General features: G+C 40.6%; 1 protein-coding gene across 1 annotated transcript in view; it reads left to right on the top strand.

The window, feature by feature from the left end:
- LOC124723145 (protein unc-79 homolog) overlaps positions 1–22555 on the top strand; it is an 868025-nt gene that overhangs the window by 508319 nt on the left and 337151 nt on the right. Inside the window, exons 32-33 of the mRNA XM_047248336.1 lie at positions 7581–7753; positions 8045–8223. Of these exons, the coding sequence (XP_047104292.1) occupies positions 7581–7753; positions 8045–8223 (352 nt within the window). The remainder of the gene's footprint in view (positions 1–7580; positions 7754–8044; positions 8224–22555) is intronic.

Below are 22555 nucleotides of genomic sequence, written 5' to 3'. Positions count from 1 at the left end.
CAGCCTACAGTCACTCAACAGTTACCTTCCTGTACACCACACCAGAATCAGCAAACAGTTGCAGATTGCTGCCCTCCCCGTGCACCAGATTATTTATGTATATAGAAAAGAATAGCAACCCTATCACACTTCCCTGGGGTGCTCCTGACAATATGCTTGTCTCTAATGAACACTTACCATTGATAACAACATACTGGGCTCTGTTGCTTAAGAAGTCTTCATGCTGCTCACATATCTGGGAACATATACCATATGCTCATACCTTCATTCACAGCCTGTAATGGGGTATCGTATCAAATGACTTTGGAAAATATGGACTCTGCCTGTTGCCCTTCATCCATTGTTCACACTACATAATGTGAGAAAAGGGCAAGCTGAGTTTCACACAGCTGATGCTTTCTGAAACCATACCGATTTGTGGACATTAACTTCTTGGTCTCAAATAAATTTATTGTATTCAAATTGAGAATATGTTCAAGAATTTTGCAACAAACCAATGTTAAGGATATTTATCTGTAACTTTGTGGATCCAGTTTTTTGCAATTCTGATAAGCAAAAGTCACTTGCTTGGGACTTTGTGCTGAGTGAGAGATTTGCCATAAATGCAAGCTAAATAAGGGGCCAATGGCTTAGAGAACTTTTTGTAAATCTAAATCAGGATTCCATCTGGACCTGGCAGATTATTTGTTTTCCACTCTTTCAGTTGTTTCTCTGTTCCTGATGTGCTTATTACTATGTCATCCCTATGATAGTTTGTTTGATGATCAAACAACAGTATGTTTATGTTTGTAAGACTGTCCTCCATGAATAATTTCTAAAATGTGAAATTTAAAACTTCTTTGCTACCTTCAACTGCCACACCAGCTCTGCTGCAATCATTATACAGCTTTTTAAATTGGTTTGACTACCAACTGGCTGTCCACCAGGATCAATGGCCACTGCCAATCTGTGGCCAAGAACAAAGTGGATCTGCCTTTGGCACAAGATGCAGCTGAACATAACATGCCTGATTATAATGGCTACTTCACAACCCAGACTATCTGGATCCTCCACTCCACCACCAGCTTTTCTGAAGTGCATGGATGTGAGTTATTCTTACAACACATTATCTACTCCCAAAATCAGCCTGGCCTCAACCTACAGCAGCCCACTGCCCTACACTCTCTCCCCAATGGTTTCAACCCCCGTATTGTATCACCTCCCAATTCATATACCCTCATCCTCATTATACACTGCTCTCTGCCAGTGCACCCACCAGTCTTTTCTCCTTCTCTGCTTCTATCCTTTTTTGCTGCCCATTCTCCCTCCCTCCCCTACAGCCTCAAGGTGTTGTGCCTGGCAGCCTTGTCCTGAGACCATGTCATCCCTGCACTCTCTACCAGGCAGTGCTCACTTCTGTCTCTCCCCCCCCCCCCCCCCCCCCCCCTTCCGCCTGTACCCTGCTATCCACCCCCCTTTGCTGCCTCACCCCAGATTGCTGATTCCATCTGACACACTTGCATTCCGCCAGAGTGGCTGGAGATAGTGGTTTTGTGTGCATAAAGTGTGCTTGATTGTGTGAATTGTGTGTGTTGTCCTTTTCCTTTATGATGGAGACTTCTGCCAAATTCTCAATGTGTAACAGTCTTTTCTGATACAGTAGACGATAAATATAATGCTTTTCTCAAGACTTTTCTTGTGCTCTTTGAAAGTTGCTTTCCGTTAGAACGTTCAAAACAGGGTACTAGCACAAACAGGCAGCCTGGGTGGCTGACTAGAGGGATAAGAATATCTTGTAGAACAAAGTGGCAATTATATCAAAACGTTAGAAACAGTCAAAATCTAAATGCAGCAGCCCATTACAAACAGTATTGTAAGGTGCTTAAAAATGTTATTAGGAAAGCAAAAAGTATGTGGTATGCAGATAGAATAGCTAAGTCTCAGGATAAAATTAAAACCATATGGTCAGTCGTAAAGGAAGTGGCTGGTCTGCAGAGACAGGTCGAGGATATAGAATCAGTGCATAGTGGGAATGTCTGAGTTACTGATAAGTCACATATATGTACAGTACTTAATAATCACTTTCTGAATATAGCAGGTGAACTAAATAGAAACCTAGTCCCAACAGGGAATCATATAGCGCTCTTAGAAAAAAGTGTTCCGAGACTGTTACCTGAAATGCTCCTCCATGATACTGACAAGAGGGAGATTGAGTTAATAATTAAATCACTAAAGACCAAGAACTCTCATGGATATGATGGGGTATCTAGCAGAATACTGAAGTATTGTTCTATGTATGTTAGCCCAGTACTTAGCCATATCTGTAACTTTTCCTTTGGGAGTGGTCGGTTTCCTGACCGATTAAAGTACTCGGTAGTGAAGCCACTTCATAAAAAGGGAGACATTGATAATGTTGACAATTTTAGACCTATTTCTATGCCATCGGTGTTTGCTAAAGTTATCAAGAAGGTTGTATATACAAGGTTACTGGAGCATTTAAATTCAGATAATTTGCTGTCAAATGTTCAGTTTGGTTTTAGAAATGGTTTAACAACTGAAAATGCTATATTCTCTTTTCTCTGTGAGGTTTTGGACAGATTAAATAAAAGGTTGCGAACGCTAGGTGTTTTCTTTGATTTAATGAAGGCTTTTGACTGTGTTGACCACAAAATACACTCCTGGAAATGGAAAAAAGAACACATTGACACCGGCGTGTCAGACCCACCATACTTGCTCCGGACGCTGCGAGAGGGCTGCACAAGCAATGATCACACGCACGGCACAGCGGACACACCAGGAACTGCGGTGTTGGCCGTCGAATGGCGCTAGCTGCGCAGCATTTGTGCAGCGCCGCCGTCAGTGCCAGCCAGTTTGCCGTGGCATACGGAGCTCCATTGCAGTCTTTAACACTGGTAGCATGCCGCGACAGCGTGGACGTGAACCGTATGTGCAGTTGACGGACTTTGAGCGAGGGCGTATAGTGGGTATGCGGGAGGCCGGGTGGACGTACCGCCGAATTGCTCAACACGTGGGGCGTGAGGTCTCCACAGTACATAGATGTTGTCGCCAGTGGTCGGCGGAAGGTGCACGTGCCCGTCGACATGGGACCAGACCGCAGCAACGCACGGATGCACGCCAAGACCATAGGATCCTACGCAGTGCTGTAGGGGACCGCACCGCCACTTCCCAGCAAATTAGGGACACTGTTGCTCCTGGGGTATCGGCGAGTACCATTCGCAACCGTCTCCATGAAGCTGGGCTACGGTCCCGCACACCGTTAGGCCGTCTTCCGCTCACTCCCAAACATCGTGCAGCCCGCCTCCAGTGGTGTCGCGACAGGCGTGAATGGAGGGACGAATGGAGACGTGTCATCTTCAGCGATGAGAGTCGCTTCTGCCTTGGTGCCAATGATGGTCGTATGCGTGTTTGGCGCCGTGCAGGTGAGCGCCACAATCAGGACTGCATACGACCGAGGCACACAGGGCCAACACCCGGCATCATGGTGTGGGGAGCGATCTCCTACACTGGCCGTACACCACTGGTGATCGTCGAGGGGACACTGAATAGTGCACGGTACATCCAAACCATCATCGAACCCATCGTTCTACCATTCCTAGACCGGCAAGGGAACTTGCTGTTCCAACAGGACAATGCACGTCCGTGTGTATCCCGTGCCACCCAACGTGCTCTAGAAGGTGTAAGTCAACTACCCTGGCCAGCAAGATCTCCGGATCTGTCCCCCATTGAGCATGTTTGGGACTGGATGAAGTGTCGTCTCACGCGGTCTGCACGTCCAGCACGAACGCTGGTCCAACTGAGGCACCAGGTGGAAATGGCATGGCAAGCCGTTCCACAGGACTACATCCAGCATCTCTACGATCGTCTCCATGGGAGAATAGCAGCCTGCATTGCTGCGAAAGGTGGATATACACTGTACTAGTGCCGACATTGTGCATGCTCTGTTGCCTGTGTCTATGTGCCTGTGGTTCTGTCAGTGTGATCATGTGATGTATCTGACCCCAGGAATGTGTCAATAAAGTTTCCCCTTCCTGGGACAATGAATTCACGGTGTTCTTATTTCAATTTCCAGGAGTGTATTACTGTAGAAGTTGGACCATTATGGAGTAAGGTGAATAGCTTACAATTGGTTCACCTCTTACTTTAAGAACAGAAAGCAGAAGGTAATTCTCCGCAATATTGAGAGTGATAGTGATGTTCAGTCCCAATGGGGCACTGTTAAGTGGGGCGTTCCCCAAGGGTCGGTGCTGGGGCCACTGCTGTTTCTTATTTATATAAATGATATGCCTTCTAGTATTACAGGTGATTCAAAAATATTTCTGTTTGCTGATGACGCCAGCTTGGTAGTGAAGGATCTTTTGTGTAATATTGCAACAGTATCAAATAATGTAGTTTATGAAATAAGTTCATGGCTTGTGGAAAATAATTTGATGTTAAATCACAGTAAGACTCAGTTTTTACAGTTTCTAACTCACAATTTGACAAGAACCGATATTTTGATCAAACAGAATGGGCATATTATAAATGAGACAGAACAGTTCAAGTTCCTAGACGTTCAGATAGATAGTAAGCTGTTGTGGAAAGCCCATGTCCAGGAGCTTGTTCAGAAACTAAATGCTTCTTTATTTACCATTAGAACAGTATCTGAAATAAGTGACACTTCAACACAAAAAGTAGTCTACTTTACATATTTTCATACGCTTATGTCATATGGTATTATTTTTTGGGGTAATTCTTCTGATTCAAAAAGGGTATTTTTGGCTCAAAAACGGGCTGTTGCAGCTATATGTGGTGTAAGTTCGAGAACCTCTTGTTGACCCCAATTCAATAGTCTGGGAATTCTGACACTGCCCTCACAGTATATATTTTCTTTAATGTTGTTTATTGTTAGTAATATTAGCCTATTCCCAAGAGTTAGCAGCTTTCACTCAGTTAATACTAGGCAGAAATCCAATCTGCATGTGGAATGCATTTCCTTGACTCTTGTGCAAAAAGGAGTGCAGTATTGTGCTGCATCGATTTTCAATAAGCTATCACAAGAACTCAAAAATCTTAGCAGTAGCCCAAACTCTTTTAAGTCCAAACTGAAGAGTTTCCTCATGGCTCACTCCTTCTATTCTGTCGAGGAGCTCCTGGAAGAGCACAAAAATTAAGCAAATTCCAGTGTTACATTGTTGATTTTCTTTATTTAAACTTACGAATTGTCACCTGAATATGTTTCTTATATTTCATTTTATCTGATTCTAATATCGTGTTATAATTTCATGTATTGACTCGTTCCATGACCATGGAGACTTCTCCTTAATTTGGTCCCACGGAACAATAAATAAATAAATAAATAAACAGTCTTTTCTGTGTGCCTGTCTGTAACTCAACATGTCTGCTTTATGGTGAGTAGCAATTAGACCTTTTCATTATATTTTAATGTAACTGGAAAAATAAGCCGGCCGCTGTGGCCATGTGGTTCTAGGTGCTTCAGTCTGGAACCGCATGCCTGCTACAGCCGCAGGTTCGAATCCTGCCTCGAGTATGGATGTATGTGATGTCCTTAGGTTAGTTAGGTTTAAGTAGTTCTAAGTTCTAGGGGACTGATGACCATAGATATTAAGTCCCATAGTGCTCAGAGCCATTTGAACCATTTGGAAAAATAAAATAAATCTACTCACCAAGCAATGGCAGGAGAGTAAACATATGAACGAGTTTGAATTTGCAAGCTTCCAGAGCCAGTGTCTCCATCTTCTAGCAGTAGGATAAAGAAGTAGGAAGAGGGGTGAAGGAAAATGAGGTTTAGGAAATTGGGTGAGTTCAGGAAAGTCACCCAGAACCCCAGGTCAGGGGAGACTTACCGGACATCCTTCCACTTCAACCCTTCTGCTGGAAGAAGAAGCCACTGGCTCCAAAAGTTTGCAAATTCAAGTACCTTTGTATGTGTATTCTCCTACCACTGCTTGGTGAATAGATTTTTTTATCTATTCAGTTACATGATATTTTCAAAAACGATTATTTTTGTTGTTATATTGGCCCATGTGGCCATTAGTCCTTCTTATCTAATCCTCTGTCCATCTTTGTTGCCATCTATCTTGTTCAAACTGTCATCTGTTTTCTACCTTATGTGCGAATATGCCCATTTATTTATCAATATATCACCTATGTTAATCAACATATTGCCCATAAATCTATTCTACTACTGATTGATATGTGCAACACAGGGTCTGTTGACAAATGTTCACTGAGTTTTATCTTTTTTATGCATCACATAAGAGAATAAGATGCAATAATAAGTCCACTTGTTTACTCTTCAATTTGTCTTTGCCTCAAAATTGGCTAATTAATACATATTGTAATTATTTATTTCCTGGCAAATCTTTCCAACAATTTTTGTATATACAAGAAATCAATAGAAAAATAGACAGCAGTCATTTGCATTTATCTGAGCTTTTGGCCGTAGACAACACATTTGTTTTCTGCACATTGTAGGCACTGTAGCAGCAATTATAGATTGTGAATACTGGGAATGAGCATGTGTGGGTTGGAAAATCCGTGCAAAAGAATCATCTTTTTCTGAATCTGGCTTTGCTGATGAGTGTATGTGTTATCTCATTGGAAGCCAAAAGGTATTTACACACCATGTTTTGTCTTGAAGAGCACTCCATTCTAATGACTGGATGTATCATCAAAGCTAAGTTTTGCCTAAGTCTCAGAACTTCTACAGAAGCTGACCACATCACTGGCACATTGACACTGAACTGCTGTTGCAGTCAACTGCACTTAGGACACAGTGTGCTGTGACAGTCTACTAGAGGTAAAGGCTAATAGTAACTTCAGACTTTTTGCATACATTGCAGTTATTGATAAGGAAGTACTGTCTGAAACAGTGGAACATATATTCATTCAGAACTTGATAAGATTTCAAAGGACTGGATGCTAACTGGTGAAATGTATTTTTGAACAGTAAACAATTAGGGCCTGATGTGAAATTTGTCTCTAGCTGACTGGGGCTGGATTCTAAGATTCCAACTGCTGAAACATATTTTAGAATGGTAAACAATTAGGACTTAATGTGAAATTTGACTCCAAAAGTTCAAGGCACCCATATAAAAATATTTCATATTCTTATACTGCTTATATAGTGATAGTGTGTATGTATTCACTACCATTTTGAAGATTATAATCAGCAGGAGAGGCATTTGATCTACACAATGTTGTTATTAAGGGTAGGCCACAAATAGCAAACTGCAAATCTGGAATTGCTATGGTATCAATATGATACTGATTCACTCCTCACTGCCACATTTTTAGAAATGTCTTCTGTGTAATGGATGAATTAACTTGTTTCTGTCTTTATTATTTGTTTTAACTAGTCAAATTCCAAGGCTGCCAAACAAATGGCAGTAGTATCAAGAAACTTATTATACTACTTGAAAAGTGTAAAATATATTGAAACTACTAGTTTCTGTACTACTTGATCTACTTTATGGTTCTAGAGTTTCTATTACGCATCTTAAATGCACCAGTCTAAACTACAAATTTTTACTGGCTGTAATAACAAATAAATTGTTTTTAATTGTATGTATTTTTTTCAGAATCTTGCAAATTACAGTGGAAAACAAAATGTACATGGGAACTTAAAACCATTGCTGACATTCAATTCAGGAAATTCTACCCATCAACAATCAAATAAGTCATCTAATAATAGTAACAATTCTGTTGTTACCATGTGTAACTCTTCTGCAGTCACAACTCCTGAATCATATAAGTATGTATAAGTACCAGATCAACATGACAAAATTTCTTCCATTGTACTTCCAACTATAAAAAATCTTTTAGTACTGAACATATTACATGATTTTTCTTGTTATTTGATAATTTCTCAAAATGTTCACTCATATTGTTAAACGATGTTCTCTATTCTGATTTGTTCCTCGTATGACCAGAAGGTGTGGATTTGCCCCTTCTCTTAATATACAAATTGATTTAATGAATTAAATGAAATTTAATTTTTTAGCTTTTGAATTATAACATCTGATGATATTTTTCTGTTGTACAGAGCATGCAGTCACAATAGCACAGAAAATCAGCAGTACAATTCTATAACCAGATCACTTGGAAAGCAAAAATGCTTGTATGAACTGACAAACATAAACATGCTAGCACAGCAGCTGCCATGGCAAATTGATATTCCCAAGCAGACAGAACGACTTTTGCCTATTGGAACAGCACGCCTTGGTGAGTTCATTTCAAAATGAGAGTTTCACTTTTCAGAACACTTGATAAATAATTAATAGTTATGTTCATTCCTGTATTTTTTTTTTTTTTTTTTTTGATGAACACTACAACTTTGTGATACACTGATGTTAGTATTAACAATGATATAATGCATATTGTAAGTCAATCTGTAAAGTTATTCACTGAAATATGAATAATATATCCTATTTCTATTGTGCCACAGCTCTTTGTTGCTACTCCTAATACTGGATTACATGTTTTTATACTATCTAACTGCTCTATGTATTTTTTTTTAAAAAAAAAACCTTTTCACATTACCATGCCACAGCTTTCACTACTGCTGTTATTTTCCCATTCCATATGCATATATTAGGTATAAATATTACTTTCATACACTCATTAACCCAGGTAACTACAATATATACATAATGATAATAAAACATTCCCATTTGTTTAAAAATATGCTTGTCTACATTTTAAAATTCTTTTTGCACTAAATAATCCTTATTGAGTTTCCAGATTATTTTCTTAGTCATACCATCCCACAGATTCTTAGTTAGATGCTTTAACAATTGTACACATGAGTATCAAGGATTGCGTTCAACAACTCTCATTCTTTGTGGTACACTTCTCAACTGGTCTTTATTTCTTGTGTCATATGAATCGATAGCTGCAGGTTTTTTTTGGTAATATATTGCCTTATATTAGACAAACTATTGTTATATATACACATGGAGGTATGTATGAATGTATGTATATGAATGTAGGCATTCCTGGTGTATACTGGTGATGAAATCTTCTCGGGCTTCCATCCGGGTAGCTGCATCAAAAATCCACGACGTTTCAATGAGTATCATTCTCATCATCTTATAGTGTTGTGTCATCTTCACCAGAAGATGATGAGAATGACACTCATCAAAATGTTGCGGATTTTGTGATGCAGCTACCCAGATGGAAGCCTGAGAAGGTTTCATCAGTGCATGTATGTATGTATGTATGTATGTATGTTCCACATCTCCTCCTAAATTATCGGATCAATTTCAACCAGACTTGGACCACATAAAGCTTATTATCTGGAAAGAACAAAGAACACTGAGTGTGTAAGAACCCTCCAGCTCCCATAGGGGTGGAAGTGACACAGAGGTAGATAAAGAGAGGGACAAGAAGAGATGGACAGACAGAGATGAGTGGGAGGTTGGGCAGCGGGAGAGGGCTGGACAGAGAGCAATGGGAGAACAAAATGGTCAGAGAAAGTGGGGGGAGGGGGGGGGAGAGCAGATGGATAGGGAGAGGGGGTATGAGGAGATGGACAGAGAGAGGCAGGGGAAGTACATCTAATTGACAATTTTCGCAAGAAATTTTTTTCTATGTCTACCTGTTTCTGGGACTTCTTGCTCTTCCATTCAAATATGGTGCAAGGGAAGACTTATTATGTAAATGCCTCTGTGCATGCTGTAGTTAGTCTAATCTTTTCTTTGTGATTCCTGTGGGCATCTGTAAGTTTGACATGTGTCTCCAAAATAATAACAATAATAATAATAATAATAACTTTGCCATTAGAAAGAAAGACTGAAACTGCAATTTTGAATGAATGTGTGTTGAACTTATAATTTGTAATCAGTTCATTAAAAATTAACATCTTGTGTGTATTCCTAGATACATCAATTAAAGCTTGTTCTTGAACATTTGTAAATTGGTGTTCTTGGGACCGTGTGCATCTCATTTACCTTCAATTGTTTCCAAGTGCAGTTTCTTCAGCATCTCTACAATACTCTCCCTTGGATCACATTTCTGTTATTGCTAGTGGAGCTTTCCCACAGAATAATTCCATACTGTAAGTATGGTTCAAAAGGGCCATGGTATACAATACCCACAAGTTGTTTATTGGTATACTGGAGAAGTTGTTTCATAATGCACATTACAGTGTTTAAATTACAGCAGACTTTGTCTAAACATTTTCTCCATTGGAGCTTATTTTCTGACACAGTTTCCAAAAATTTTGCACAGGTATCTTCTTTCAGTCATTTCTCATCTACAGGATGTACATTAATAAAACTGACAAACTGTACGGATGGGTTCTTAACTGGAAATGGAGGAAAAAAGGTCCTATGAACATGTGCCTGTAAGTGCATTGTTGCCACTTTAGATGGCACTGACAAATGAAATTACCTCTTACCATGTGGCATGTGTTCCTTGTGTGTTGCAGTCTGTATGATTGGTGCAGCATACAGTAACCAGCAGAATGGTCTGGTATTCATATTGGGGACAACCCAAGATGGTGTTTGTGTATGGCCACACAGATGGAAATGCTGAAGAGGTAGAAACCAGTCGTCCATATCTAATGTTCACACAGTCTGCTGCCTCCCTGCTCATTTGTCTCTCTGAAATGACCCATGATCACACAAATGCCCAAAAAGGGCTTGAAGTGTTGTGTGATGTGGTGTTCCCAACATGAATACTGGGCCTTCTGCTGCTAATAGTACACTGGGTCAATCACACAGCCTGCAACACAATACAGCACATGGTCAGAAGAACTTTCATTTACCAGCACTATCTACCATGGCAATGATGCATTTGTAGATGCATGTTCATAGGACCTATTTCCAGTCAGGAATATGTCCCTGCAGTTTGTTTATTTTATTAATGTTCATCCTGTATAAATACACTATTGGTCAAAAGTTTTCGATAACCCTTGATAAGAACCATGTATTTTATGTTTTGTGCAAATACATTGTAAAAACTAAATAGATGAACAAAGTAAGTGTTTTCTCTCTGTGTCATTAAGTAGAATATAGTATGGTTTAGATTTTAGCCTCTTCAAAGTATCCACCCTTCAGTCACAGAAGAGCTGCACAAACTCTTAGCATTCTGGATGTAAGATTTTGTAGTGCTTTTGCAGATATTTTAATCCAGCATATGCATAAATTATTCTATGTATCTTCAAAATTAGATTACCTCATTTTTCTAACCTCTCAATCAAGTGCTTCCTATAAGATTTTAATGGGGTTTAAGCCAGGTGACTGTCTAGGCTAAATCATATTCTTCAGATTCTTACATTTCTCTTTCATATTCACATACCCTCTATACAGTTTATAGACATGTTTGGGATCATTGTCCTGCTGCAGCATAAACCCACAATTGGTAAATCTCTTGGCAGGTGGAACTGCTTTGTTGATCACTCTCCTGTGGTATCCTTTCTTCTTTAATGTTCCATTAATTCTAACTAGATCACTGAATTTATCACCTACAAAACACCTCCAGACCATGACTGACGTTCCACAATACTTCACCATTTGTATCACACACTGACTCTTCATACATTCTCTACAAAGTCAGTTAACAAACAGTTGGTGATGGCTTCCAAATATTTCGAACTTAGATTTGCCTGTGAAAAACACCTTAGACCATTGCTGCATGCTCCAGTTTTTATGCTACTGCAACCATTGCTATCTTTTAACCATATTATGTTTGCATATTTAAGATATTTTGCCCACTATGCAGCCCTTCAAACCTTGTTTACAAGGACAGCGTAGCATTGTTGAGAGAGAGATTGGAGCTGCTTGCATACTATGTACTTGCTCACAAATTTCAGGTGTAGAATGAGTCCTCTGATGGTTAATTTGTACATGCATAAATTGATCTTCCCAGTATGATATTATTCAGGGTCTTACAGATCAAGAAACACTTACATTGTCACCAGTTTGCTTGAACTGTTGCAATGCATACGCCACTGTAGATTGAACTATGTCAACTTTTCTGCTGCTGCCTTACTAGAATAGTCTTCCTGATACCAAGCTACCATTACAGCATATTTTTCAATTCCAGACTCCTGCTCCTGTCTCATTAGGTGGTAATATGTTATGAACCTCAGCAGGCATACAAACTACTGTACCTATGGTAGCAGAGACAAAATGCGAATTATATTCCTCAATCTATATTTATTGGGAAAAGCCAATAATGAGAATATGGCCAATGTCAACAAAGTAGCCTAAATAAAAACACAACTAAGCAAGGAACAAAATATGTATCCCATGTTGCATCCTATAGCAGAAGAATACCAAAATAAAATGTTTTCCTCACAAGTCTCTCACTCGAAACAAAATAGAGAGTGGTTGGCATAGCATTACCACAAAGCTGCCCATCAAGGCAAGACCACTGTTCCATGACACTCTTGAGCCACAGTCCAAAGCTACCACTCCTGACGACCCAGAACTACCAGTAGACGAGTTGCATGGATGTTGTGGCCAGGATGGCAGATCCCTACAAGTCCAAGCAGCGTGTTTAACTGCCTTCTGGCTGGCTGTGTGCTATCTTACAAGATTGGTTGGTGACTGGATCATCTGGGACTAGTTTTGATCATGTGAGTAGCAAAGGAAAGTAGTTGACTTGTAGATCGGGAGCCCTGGCACTGATGTTGATCCACAGTTCTTGGGCAATGGGACCTAGTGGCCATTGGCTGAGACAAGAGGCTGTGTTTTCATCTCCAGCAGTGGCCTCAGAAATATGTAATAATCTGCTTTGGCTTTACTCACAGTGATCAAGGTATCCCGAATCTCTGTTCTGTCATGTGGGATGCCAATGTCACAGGCAGGCGGGAGAGATGCTGCATTCTTCCCCCCCCCCCCCCCCCCCATCCCCACCCCCCACCACCCCACCCCCACCCCTCTCCAGGAGAAATGTGAAGGCTCATCTCGACCTTGGACCTCAGATCAGCTGTTGATCATAACGCCAGTGCAGCAGGATGTGGTGGATCCACCTCCATAGGTGTAGCTGCAATAGCAGGAGGACCCACCAGGCATACTGCAGGTGGCAGCAGTAGCAGTGGCAATGGACTGGAAGGCAGACAGTGACCTTCCCTGAGGTCAAATAGAAGAGGAGGCAGAGGATAAGCTGGCCCCAAAGCACACTGGCAGCGGAGCTGGTTGCTGTGCTTCTGGTACTCTGTGCCACCTACAAGGGTGACAGTTGCCATGGTGTGGCCAAGGAGCCTGGAGACTGTGGCCACGACCCACTGGGGATGGTTTCTGGTGAACACCATCACCCAAAATGGATCCTGCAGCAAGAAATGAGAGGGATTAAAATGTTTCTGAGCCCAAAATGGATCCTGCAGCAAGAAATGAGAGGGATTAAAATGTTTCTGAGCTGGGTGGTGGGGGGGGGGGGGGGGAGGGTTGGGGGTCAGGAACAGATGGACACGGGTCATCAATGAGGGTGGCCATGCGAAGTTTTTCTGCCAGGGATGATTCATCCTGGACTGTGGACCAGTAGGTGGTAAGGAAGAATTTGAGAGCATCGTCCAGGGTGTGCTACTGACACAGTTTGGCTATCTGTGTCTTAAATGTACAAACAAATCTTTCTGCCAAACCATTGGATGCAGGATGAAATGGCACCGTATGGACCAATTGGATGCTGGAAGTAGCACAGAAGGAAGTGAATTCAGCAGACATAAATTGAGAGCTACTGTCAGTTACAATTGTTCCTCGAAGTCCTTCAGTGGCAAAGATGTGGGAGAGAGCATGGCTGGTACTTGTGGCTGATGTGGAGGACATGTGGGAGACATATGGGAATCCACTGCCAGTGTCCACTAAGATGAGCCAGGAGAAACCAAGGAAAATACCTACAAAATCCAGGTGTAAGTGGGATCAAAGGGAATCAGTTGGAGACCAAGGAAACAGGCAGCAAGTGGACACCAATTGTTGACTTTGACACATAGTACACGATGTCACCATGTGAGTGATGGCAGCATTCATCCCTCTCCAATAAAGAAGTTGGCAGGCAAGGCGTTTAATGAGGACGATATGCCAATATCAGACATGTAAGACCTTCCGCTGGAGCAGGGAGGGTGGCAGCTCCACCTGCAGTGATCATTATCCCCCAAGAGAAGGAGGACACCATCTCCAACTGCCAAGTCATCACACCACTGCCAGTAAGTTTGTACCTCCGGCTGCATAAGCTGACGTAATGTATGACTATCCAAAGTGCTGCGTCATCTGTCATGTGACGTGCAACGCACTTGGTGTACAGAGGTTATGTAGATACCATGATGGTGGTGGTGCCATCCAAGAGGAAACAGGTAACTGGATCAGCTTTGAAGTCTGGGTCCTCCCTCCCCACCACCACCACCCCCCACCACCACCACTCCAGGAGACAAGAGAGAGAAGCTCCATTGGCATGTAGAGTTGTGGCCCAGTATTGAATGTTGTATGAATACTCTGTGAGCAACAATGCCCAGCTTTCGAGGTGGTGAGCAGTCCTCATTGGGATGGCTGAAGTGGCACCGAACAGGGAGACCAAGGACTTGTGATCCATGAACAATGTGAAGCAGCAGCCGTAGACAAAGTCATGGAACTTCTTAAATCCTAAAATGATGGTGAAGGCCTCCTTCTCGATTTGGCTGTAGTTGTGCTGTGCAGGTCAGAGAGTTTTGGTGAAAGACAATTCGGCCTTTGTTGCCATTGACAATGTAAGACAAGACAGCTTCCAATCCATAACCCAATGCATCAACAGCTGAGGTGAGAGGTTTGGGCGAATGCACACTGGTGTAAAGAGGGCTGATTTCAGATGTTGGAATGCCTGATCACAAGCTTGAGACCATCCCCATGGAGTATTTTTGTGAAGGAGGAGGTGAAGTGGTTCCACCAGAGCTGAGGCATGGGGAACAAAATTCCTAAAGTAATTCAGCTGTCCAAGGATGGACTTGAGCTGTGAAGTGTCCATTGGTGGTGGAAGCCAACATATAGCTTCACTGTTTTGTGGCAGTGTGTACATAGCTTCCTTGCCAGTTCTGGGGTGGTAGTGCCAGCAATGAAGATGTCATTGAGGTAGTTCCCAGGAATGTCTCATCTCTGCATCTCCAAATGTGCAGGGTACTTGTGACCCTGAATGGGAGTCAGTTGCAATAGAAAAGCCCAAAAGACATAGTGATGACAAGGATAGACTTCGATGTCTCATGCAAAGCTAGTTGGAGGTAGGTGTCATGAAGTGCAATTGTGGCAAATACTTTTCCGCCCACCTTTTTTGATGGAATGTTGTCAACCTTTGGTATGGGGTAGTTGGCAGTAATGGGCCATACATTGATAGTGGCTTTAAAATTCCCACAAATATGAAGAGACCCATTCAACTTTTTGGCAATGATGATGGGCGAAGCCCATTGACAAATGTGCACTAGCATCAGGACTCCATCTTCCAGGTGACAAAGCTCTATCTGCAGCTTATAATGTAGTGCAAATGGTACTGGATGGGCTTTGTGGAACTTTGGAACTGCTGATGGGAGGAGTTCGATATGGTCTTCGAACTCAGAGACCTCCGGAGAGATGTCGAAAAAGATGTCTCAGAATTAGTCCAGAAGCTCTTGCAACTTAGTGTCCAAATACAAGGTCTTGATAGCAGGTGTGGAATCATGTAGCTCAAGGTCCAGGGAGTGGAAGAGGTCCATCCCTAATGAGCTGGTAGCCTTGGAGGCAGTAAGGACTGAAATCCATGTCATGACATCATGCCTGAGGTATTTGATCTGTGCTGCCATGCTGATAGCCACTCCTGTAGTTGAAAAATGTTGCTGTAACTCTTCTGAGGGGCTGTGAATGGATGAAGTGGTGGCGATCCCAACTGGTGATGCACGTTCCCATTAATTATGGTGGCTGAGGATCCTGTATCCACTTGAAAAAGGAGAGGGGTGCCATTTAGCTGCACTATCAGAATGATAGCCACCGTTATGTCTGAAAAAAGTGACTGTATGTACAAAACCAGTGGAATTTAGTCTGACTCACCCCCTACAGATTCTGGAGGGTCTAATGTAGTGTAGTCCAAGGCCATCAACATTGACAACCGACAGGCTTTGGCGTTATGACCCTATATCCCACAGGCTGTGTAGGTCACCCTCTGGAAATGACAATCTCATAGTTGATGCACAACTAAACATTGACTATAAGAGGGCAAATGTTGCTTTCGTGGCCAAAGGTGGGGACCAAGGACCTAGCCCAAGGGGATGGTTGCAGCCTTTGTGGTGGAACCTGGCACTGGTGCTGTTGTTGTGATGTGTGGCAGGCAAACAGCAAAGACATGTACTGGCTATTGGAGTGTGGCAGATGACCAAACTGACTGTTCATGTGTGCTAATAATCGATAAACAAGTTTTGATGGAAGGATCTTTCAGTTTCAAAAGACCTGTTTGCATGGAGCCATCTGGGGCATGGACAAAAATCATGTCCTGAATGAGTTCGAACCATATGACTGCTTGCAGTGAGGGTTCCCACTGAAGAACTGACAGTCACAGGAAAGACTTTGAAGAGTAGCAGTCCATTCCCTCTAAGACTGTACTGGACGTTTCTGGCAACAGAAAAACTTGTGCTGTGCCTGTGTGATGTGTACCTGCAAGTCAAAATAATCCAACAGGCTAGATATAAGTGCCTCAGAGGAGAGAGTATGAGGCTCCTTGTTAGGATGAAATTGCTTCAACAGATGATAAATGTCAGAGCCCGTATTGGCAAGAAAAAATGCACAACATTCTACACCACTAGTGGCATTATGTGCAATGAAATGGTGTACCAAATGGGCCATATAGTTTTCACATGGCTCAGTGGTTTTGCCAAAGTTGGAAAACGCTGGAGGTAAGGTACAGAACACTATCAGAGAGGAGTCTGAGTGTGACCTATGCATCAGAACCTCCAAGGATGGGGAGGAGATCACTGAGTAATGAGCTCATTTGTTTCTTGCAAGCATTTGAACAGCCCTATGACTCATGCTGAAGGTTTGCCTAAACCTGGAATATCATCTGCAATGGAGAAAAACAACTGAAAAAACGCTTGAATATTGAAAAAAACCTACTCATCACCACTGCTGTTTGTGTGGTGGCAGATCAAAATGCAAATGATATTTCTCAGTCTGTTTTTATTAGGAAAAGTCAATAAACAAGAATATTGCTGACCTCAAAAAGTAGTGAAAACAAAAACACAATTTAAGCAAGAAACAAAGTAAAGTTCCCATGTTGGATCTTATAACAGAGGAATACCAAAATACGATGTTTTCCTCAGAAGTCTCTCACTCAAGAAAGACCACCAAAGAACAGAAAAAAAACTGCTAGAGTTTGGTCAGCACAGTATTACCACAAAGTTGTCCAAGGAACCAGACCACTGTTACATGACACACTTGAGTCACAGTCCAAAGCTACAACTCCTAATAATCTGAGACTACCAGCAAATGAGGCGCATGGATATTGTTTCTCAGATGGCAAATCTTTACATATCCAGGTGGCATGTCAAATGGCCTTCTGGCCAGCTGTGTTCCGGCTATATGCCAGTTGCTAGATGGATCTTCTGGGACTAGTTTTGATCACCTGAGTGGCATAGGAGAATAGTCCACTTGTTGATCGCGACCTCAGGTGCTGCCGTCAATCCATGGTGCTCAGGTAGCAGGCCCTGGCGGCCGTTGGCTGAGACACAAAGCTGTGTTTTCATTCCAACAGCAGCCTTGATCATACTGTAAACATCTGCTTTGGTTTCACTCACTCTGATGAAGTCATCCTGTATCTCTGTTCTGTCTTGGGGGATGCCGATGTCACAGGTGGACAGGACAGATGCTGTACAAACCCACTGCTTGTTGCGCATAATGTACTGTAAACTAATGTGCAATGATTGCTACACAGACAGCTGAAGGAATGAGGCCTTCTCAAATGAAACTATCTTATGCAAAGGCACTTCAATGTTGTTGTGGAAACTCATCAACAACCATCTATGGAACTACCTGTCAAATACACAATGCAGGCCCTTAGTCTTTGCTTCTTTATATATATTTTTTTTATTATCAGCTAATATTCAAAACAAAATCCCTGTTTTAACCTCAAATCCATAGTTGTGATCAAAAACTTTTGACTGGTAGTGCATATCTGTGAGCTTCATTTTCTTTGTTATTGAACACAATGAACATGATCTGTTTTATAGATATTATTGAATAATATGGTGTGAGCCATGCACTTTGGTATTTGTTGAAGTAAATGAACTTCTTTCAAAAGTTTCTAGATTTATTTCTACATTTACTAATGTCATATCATCAGCATACAATATTTCGGTTTTTCTCATTTAGTTCAGTATCTTTTATAAAGGGGTTTAACTATGGTGTGCAATACTTACCTTTCTTAACAGCCTTGAATTCAGATTTGCATCCTGATTCCGTAGTCTCATGTTGTTTTCTGTTTCCAACTTATGGTTTTATCTATTGTGCTGCGTACCCACCCATGACATATATGATTCAAGTTTTTCAATTAGACCTGGATGGATGGCTGTGTCAAAAGCTTTAGAGAAATCCTGACTTATACCAGATATAGAGCTCCATTTGTCTATTGCATCAATAACAAATATTCTTAGGCTAGATATAACTGATTCTGTAGATTTCAATTTTTGGAAACTGTGTTGTACCACAATCACAATATTATGTCCCTCTAGGAATCTCATCCATCTACTGAACACCAGCACCTCTAATATTTTTGAGAAACCCTGCATCAAATTTACTGACCTGTAGCTATTTGGGTGATCTTTGTCACATTTTTTTATATATTAGCAATACTTTGTTTCTGTTCAGTTTTTCTTGAAATGTCCCTTCTCTGAATGAGCAGTTTGCTACATCTGAAAGTGCTTCAGCTATTTCCCCAGTCACATACTCTCCTGTAGACTTAGGATTTTAGTCTCTGGATGGTTTTTATGAGTTTATGTTTTCTCACTGGTTCCATGAACATTGATTGGGATGGTTACTCAAGTGTTCTAGGATGCTCGGACCCCTAATGAGTTCTTTCACACTATAATTTTTGTAGAGAGTCTATGAAATTGTTGTTGAAGATATTATTAATTTTTGTTCTATCTGTGATTATGGTGTCGGTTTTAATTATCATAACAAAATTTCAGTTATTTATGGTCTTTTTAGTTAATTTATTGTTATATTCATTCTGCCCTGTAGTAATGATTCTTGTGATTCTTACTTTGGTTTCTGATTCATTGCCCATGTCTTTGGTGTAGTCTCCAGGTGTTATAATGTCTTTCATTTTCAATTTAAATAATAATTATATTAATTTTTCTGGAAATATTGTAATTTTAGCACTTGAAGAACCATATAAGTAGAAAATTCCTAGTTCTTCATTCATTATACTAATAATTTCAAGACCTTTTTCTATGTAAGATGGCAAGTTTATGTATTTACAGTACTCAATATCTTGGAGACTACCCCACTTTGCTTTTGCATATATCAACACTTTTGACCTTAGTTTTAGGTCTGTGGGAAGAATTAATCAGATGATGGTCTCTTATTATCAGATTGCAAAGTTCTGCTTCATTTAGCCCATGCTCAATAATGCATTAAACATCTGTTTCTGTTTTTCTCAGGAGCATGTCTACTTTTAGTATTTGTTGCCTGTGTATTGAATGTTTAGTCGCAGGACTTGAATGTCTCTCATTGTTTATGACATAAAAAATCTTTTAAACTAGTGGTGTGCGCATAAGAAGGCAGGTTCTGGGGCAATGAGCAGTGTACCACATGAAGCTTCAGGCAGCAGCATCATAGTACCATGTCTGACTGGTGCATGCACATTGTGGTAGAACATTTAGCATTGATTTTTTTGTGTTATTTTAGGTATGGTGACAATACTTAGCCACTGTACTCTTCATTGTGGTTGGCATAAAGCAAACACAACAAGCCTTATGTTAAGAAGTGACAGCAAAAGTTTTCCAACCACATAAATTTTTATAGGGAGATTCAGAAGCAGAAACAATGGCTTAGTGTGCCCCTTACTGCAGCGTTGTCATTTACCAAGGAAGGCAATGTCTGGAGCATGTGATGTGAACAGAGACAGAGAACATACTGGCATGCTGGAAAATATTTTCTATACCTCTTTGTGCTGAATGCCTCAAGCAGCCACCGTCTTACATGCATATCACTACAAACAGTGGATAATTGGTCATAACCTTTACAGTCTTCAGTTGTATCCTCTCAAATTGTTCTCATTTTCTACAGTATTATTTTAAAGGCTAGATTGCTGCTCACCATATATGGGAGATGTTGAGTGAAAGACAAGTACAACAAAAAGAGCACTATACATTTAAGCTTTTGGCCAAAAGGTCTTCTTCCAAAGTAAGAAAACACACACAAAATCCATAGTTGCACAACTCACACATACATGACCACCATCTGCAGCTGCTGTGTCTGGCCACTGCAACAAGAGACAGTGGTCATGTGTTTGTGTGCTCTGCTTGTGTGAATGTGTTTGTTTTCTACATCTGAAGAAAGCCTTTTGGCCAAAAGCTTAAATGTATAGCAGTCTTTTTATTGTGCTCTCTGTGACTCAGTGTCTCCTCTATACATTGAGCCACAATCTATCCTTTTCATAATATTGTTGTCACTCCATCCTAAACTTCTATTGTTTGACTTTGTTCTCTTTTTCTCATTGAAGTTGCTGATAATTGCTTTTTGGACTTTAATGAATTTTTTTGTGTGTGTGTGTGTGTGTGTGTGTGTGTGTGTGTGCGCGCGCGCGTGTGCATGTGGGAGAGGGGGTGGGGGTATAATTCAGCTGGTTCTGCAGTTACAACATCCTTATCTCCCCCCCCCCCTTTTTTTTTAGTGTGATGGTTCCAATTCTACAGTTAATGCTTCACTAGTTGGTTATGTGGCTATCTATATACCTCCACACGAGCCCTAATATCTCTTATCCTATCTTCAAGGTCATTACATAAATGTATGATGATGGCAGTAGAACTGTTTTGCAATAAGCTTCAAGTGCCAGTCCCCTAAATTTTCTCAACAGTGTTCTTTGAAAAGAAGATCATGTTCCCTCCAGGGCTCCCCATTTGAGTTCGCAAAGTATCTCTGGAATACTTGCATGTTGATCAAACCTACACAAATCTAGCAGCATGCGTCTGAATTCCTTCACTGTCTTCTTTTAATCCTAACTGATTTGGGTTCTAAAACTGGGTTGCACTAGTGTTCTATACATAGCCTCCTTTATAGATAAACCACACTTCCCTAAAATTCTCACAATATCCTCAAATAAATGTAGGTGGATACCCACCATAGAATCATTGACAGCAGGGTTGTTGGCTGCCCCTCAAGTGGTAAGCTATGAGCAGAGAAAATCGCTCACGTGGAAAGCTATGAGCAGAGAAAATCCCTAACTAATTGTCAAACAGAGAGAGGAAACTCTATTTCCTAGTTCACATTGTGTGTCTCAAAGTCTGTAATCATTCAGACCAGATCAACAGATACATTGATATACACAGATTCCCAAGATGACAGAATTTTAGCATGGTGTGACATGCTTATATAACATGTAGATGGAAATCATGCTTCCTACATCGGCTGTTGGTTGTTAAAAACAAATAATTTATTCTATTATGGTTACACTACTGACCAATGTGACCACTTTGCCATTATAAAGTCTGCATATTCATACTTAGCTTTAACATAGCTGTGGACACAGTATATAATTAATTATAATATTTTTAAAAAACTACAAAAAGTATGTTTTTATACTGCTCTTTAAGGACCCAATTGCTATGTTGACTAGTTGCAAGATGTGTAGAGTCCTCAGCAGTCCCATTGTATCACATATTGTCAACTGCAAAGACGAGATTAGACTGCCTGCAGACACACAGAGCAACATAAGCACTCATTCCTTCCATGGAATGGGAAGAAACACTATTGAGTAGTGTATATTTTTGTGGATGTGTATTTTTTCATGTATTCCATGAGCCCATCATAGAGGGATTACAATGTTGTTTGAGTTTTTAAAGGAAATGTGCAGTTTGGTGGCCTTCTGAGTGCTATTAGATGAGAATAGCAATGTGCTTGCATCATATATATATATATATATATATTTTTTTTTTTTTTTTTTTTTCCCCAGTAACATGCAATTAGAATTTTAAATCTCAGTTTACTTGAATGGTACAGAAAAACTATTTTTGCTCTAACTTTATGTTACAAAAAGCATTTCAATTGAAATAAGTCTTCTTGATGGTGAAACTGCAAAAACAGCTAAATAAACAATATCATACATAGATGTGTTAATTACCTGGAAACTAATGAAGTGGTGATGTTCCTGCCACATTTTGGAAATTAGCTACATGAATACTGTAAGAAATTCTATGGGTTATTTTCCTACCTTTATCAGTAATGTAATAATTACATCTGTTTACATGTCAACAATGTGACTGGGATAGAAAATAATTATGTAAGTTAATTGAACTCAGCCTTAGCAGAACTAGTTACTTGAAATGGTTCGAATTAATTAGGAAATTATCCTGAATAATGTAATTTAGGAAAGTTACACCTGATCTTATTCTCAGAATTAGAGAATG

The sequence above is a fragment of the Schistocerca piceifrons genome, chromosome X, assembly GCF_021461385.2.
Source record: "Schistocerca piceifrons isolate TAMUIC-IGC-003096 chromosome X, iqSchPice1.1, whole genome shotgun sequence".
NCBI classification, from domain to species: domain Eukaryota; kingdom Metazoa; phylum Arthropoda; class Insecta; order Orthoptera; family Acrididae; genus Schistocerca; species Schistocerca piceifrons.
This window is presented reverse-complemented; position numbering and strand designations above follow the sequence as displayed.